Here is a 4,453-nt window from a genome sequence, read left to right as displayed (position 1 = left end):
CTGTTTGTTTTATGTACATTTTTCATTAAAACAAGCAGAAGGATGAAAAATGTACATAAAACAAACAGAGATGAAAAATGTACATAAAACAAACAGAAGAATGAAAAATGTACATAAAACAGAGGATGAAAAATCTGCATAAAACAAACAGAGCATGCTCTGTTTCTTTTATGCCGATTTTTCATCCTCTGTTTGTTTTATGTACATTTTTCATTCTTCTGTTTGTTTTATGTCAATTTTTATGCTCTGTTTGTTTTATGTACATTTTTCATGCTCTGTTTCGTTTATGCCGATTTTTCATCCTCTGTTTGTTTTATGTACATTTTTCATTCTTCTGTTTGTTTTATGTACATTTTTCATCCTCTGTTTGTTTTATGTACATTTTTCAAACTTCTGTTTGTTTTATGCAGATTTTTCATGCTCTGTTTGTTTTATGTACATTTTCATTCTTCTGTTTGTTTTATGTACATTTTTCATTCTTCTGTTTATTTTATGTACATTTTTCATTCTTCTGTTTATTTTATGTACATTTTTATGCTCTGTTTGTTTATGTCAATTTTTATGCTCCGTTTGTTTTATGCATATTTTTCATGCTCTGTTTTACATACATTTTTCATTCTTCTGTTGGTTTTATGTACATTTTTTCATTCTTCTGTTTGTTTTATGCAAATTTTTCATCCTCTGTTTGTTTTATGTACATTTTTCATCCTCTGTTTGTTTTATGCAGATTTTTCATCATCTGTTTGTTTTATGTACATTTTTCATCCTTCTGCTTAGTTGTTTTAGGGATCTTATTACTGACGTACATCAATTTGTGATATGCAAACAATAAATATTAAAATCTACAACTTAAACTGCATTTCAATAAAATTCATATTTCAAATACGTATACAGCACCACAAACATTACAATAACAAATATTTAATACAATACACTGAAAGAGTCCATGCTTATTTGGTTGAGATGCTACCAAAGGCCTAGTAAAGAAGGAATGACTACGATCACAGACAATGATGGTTGAAATGCAACAAAAGGCCTAGTAAAGAAGGAATGACTACGATTACAAACAATGATTGTTGAAATGCTACAAAAGGCCTAGTAAAGAAGGAATGACTACAATCACAGACAATGATGGTTGAAATGCAACAAAAGGCCTAGTAAAGAAGGAATGACTACGATTACAAACAATGCTTGTTGAAATGCTACAAAAGGCCTAGTAAAGAAGGAATGACTACAATTACAGATAATGGTGGTTGAAATGCTACAAAAGGCCTAGTAAAGAAGGAATGACTACAATCACAGACAATGATGGTTGAAATGCAACAAAAGGCCTAGTAAAGAAAGAATGACTATGATTACAAACAATGATAGTTGAAATGCAACAAAAGGCCTACTAAAGAAGGAATGACTATGATCACAGACAATGATGGTTGAAATGCTACAAAAGGCCTAGTAAAGAAGGAATGACTACAATCACAGACAATGGTGGTTGAAATGTTACCAAAAGTCTAGTAAAAAAGGAATGACTACAATCACAGACAATGATGGTTGAAATGCTACCAAAGGTCTAGTAAAGAAGGAATGACTACAATCACAGACAATGATGGTTGAAATGCTACAAAAGGCCTTGTAAAGAAGGAATGACTACAATTACAAACAATGATTGTTGAAATGCATTCAATTTTCTCTAAATATCTGGTAAATTATGAGATTTATAATGGTTCTTCTCTATTGTTATACTCCAAATTTTGCACAATACATCATCTAACGCTTGTTAAAGAGGATGATGTCACAATATTGTTTGAATTCTTCATGTTTTGTTCTCCATATTTTCTCCAGCAATTTCTACATGGCTAAAACACAGGATAAATTAATGCATGCATATAAGGTACAAACCTATCTACATGCAATTGGTTCCTTTTGGCAGTAACTAATAACAACAACATTTTAGCAGTGATAAGTCATCTCAGGTATGAAACACCGGCAAATTTAAATAAATCATCATTAACTATTTATTAAACCTTATCTACAACTTGAAATATTTAGTAAACCAACACTTACTTTCATTAAAAACGCTCGCAAGTACTTGTAAGTATTCTTCACACATTCATTCACTAATATCAGATCAAAATTCCCTGGTGTTTCACCTATATATATAAAATTAAACAGAAATATTACTTCAGTTTACAGTAAACATTAACAAGATATTCTAAAGTTAAGTCACCTATTTTACTATACATAAACACTGTTTAACAACTTAAATTAATAACTACTGAAGAACTTTACTGTGTACAAGGACAACATTGTTTTATAACTTTCATTATGAACTACTGAAGAACTTTACTGTGTACAAACATTGTTTTATAACTTACATTATGAACTACTGAAGAACTTTACTGTTTACAAACATTGTTTTATAACTTTCATTATGAACTACTGAAGAACTCTACTGTGTACAAACATTGTTTTATAACTTACATTATGAACTACTGAAGAACTCTACTGTGTACAAACATTGTTTTATAACTTACATTATGAACTACTGAAGAACTTTACTGTGTACAAACATTGTTTTATAACTTTCACTATGAACTACTGAAGAACTTTACTGTGTACAAAGATTGTTTTATAACTTACATTATGAACTACTGAAGAACTTTACTGTGTACAAACATTGTTTTATAACTTACATTATGAACTACTGAAGAACTTTACTGTGTACAAACATTGTTTTATAACTTACATTATGAACTACTGAAGAACTTTACTGTTTACAAACATTGTTTTATAACTTACATTATGAACTACTGAAGAACTTTACTGTTTACAAACATTGTTTTATAACTTTCATTATGAACTACTGAAGAACTTTACTGTGTACAAACATTGTTTTATAACTTTCATTATGAACTACTGAAGAACTCTACTGTGTACAAGGATAACATATTTTAATGTGAACACATAATAAAGACAACACTGTTTTAATTAAGAATAGATATAAACAGAACAGTTGTTTAAACAACACCGTTAGCAGGTTGTAACTTGTTGATAAACTATTTTATCTACATTAATAGCTTACTGTGCAATCAGTATGTGACAACCACATTAATGTCAGTCTTAGAATTTAAAAATCTGTGGGATCAAGTACTCATGAGTCAGCCATTCGGATTTCAGCATTCTCGACCCTCTGAACCAATCCCTCTTCTGGATCCAAGAACCAATTAGGAACACATACAAGCTGAAGAGCCCTCTAGCTCAGTTTTGTTTTTCTATTTGATACATAATACACTGAAGTAACTGACAAATATTCATGATATTGAGTCAAAAACAGCGTCAATCACTTGCCTATTTCAAAAGTACGTTGTCCATATTTATACAAATTATTTGTAAACACTTGCTTTATATATGTAAGGTTTGAATATACCACTGTGTATTCAAAGTTAAACCTAACAATTACCATATTTCATTTCCCCCTGAGCTTTAGACAGTCTTCTTTGAATACTTTCCTCTGTCTCCGTTCCTCTACCCCTCAATCTCTCCTCCTATTTAAGATATTACAAATGATTTTTTATTAACAATATTAATTTACCTGTAGTAACAGGATAATTACAAAAACAATATGTTCAGAGTTATGATAAAATATACATTTTGAAAAACATACAAAAACCTAAGATTTTTTAAAAATCATAATAAAAAAATACTCAAAAGATTTTATTAAATTCTTTAACTTTTAGTAGAAACAGACAAAATATAGTAGTTATAATAAATAATAGAATAAAATAGAGATTTTTCCATGAATATGTTTAGTATTTGTTTTGAATAGTCCGTGTGTAAAGTAATTTTCATGTTAAAATTAAAAAATACTTTTCCTCATCTCAAAAATCTCAAATTTCCTTTGTGTAATCCCTAAAACCTCCTAAATGCATTTCAAACGTTTTTTTTTCAGTAAAATTTTATAGTTTATCTGTTATTTACTATATCCTATCTGAAAATGGGATCGGCCAATTGGACCGACCTCATAACCACCAAAATAAACCTAAATTAACCTTCTTTTCTTTCTAGAATGACTTCAAATTATAACATGAAACTACATTTGTTTATCGTAAGTAACTCTAAGTTCGTAACATTATACATCTGTTTATAATTGAATTTTATTGTTTTATTGACTCGGGGAACGTGCAGCTCACGTTACGCTATCGAATTACATTACCCACTAGCTACTTGCATGCCTCATGAACCATTTTAATCATATTATTATTATTACTTTTTTTACCTAATCTAGTCATAAATAACTTAAAAAGATCCATATTTTTAGATTTTAGTTACTTTTATAATAATAAATAAAGAATAAATTTGAAAAACAAGAAATAAAGTACTTACTTAATCTTCTTTTTTCTTGCTCTCAGGTTTCGAAGACAGTTAACCCTAATTTTTTATACTATAGATAGTAATG

At 29.0% G+C, this 4,453-nt stretch overlaps 1 protein-coding gene across 2 annotated transcripts in view; it reads right to left on the bottom strand.

Annotated features, from left to right (window-relative positions):
- The window catches only part of LOC106473615 (guanylate kinase-like), a 19,779-nt gene that overhangs the window by 13,330 nt on the left and 1,996 nt on the right, over positions 1-4,453 (bottom strand). For both annotated transcript variants that reach the window (XM_022402020.1, XM_022402021.1), the window contains exons 2-3: positions 3,458-3,542; positions 2,062-2,147 (exon numbers count right to left, since the gene is read on the bottom strand). In XM_022402020.1, coding sequence (XP_022257728.1) covers positions 2,062-2,147; positions 3,458-3,542 — 171 coding nt within the window. The remainder of the gene's footprint in view (positions 1-2,061; positions 2,148-3,457; positions 3,543-4,453) is intronic.

This window comes from Limulus polyphemus, unplaced genomic scaffold (assembly GCF_000517525.1).
Source record: "Limulus polyphemus unplaced genomic scaffold, Limulus_polyphemus-2.1.2 Scaffold6330, whole genome shotgun sequence".
Taxonomy (NCBI): domain Eukaryota; kingdom Metazoa; phylum Arthropoda; class Merostomata; order Xiphosura; family Limulidae; genus Limulus; species Limulus polyphemus.
The sequence above is the reverse complement of the archived record's forward strand: the minus strand, read 5'-3'. Positions and strand labels throughout refer to the sequence as shown.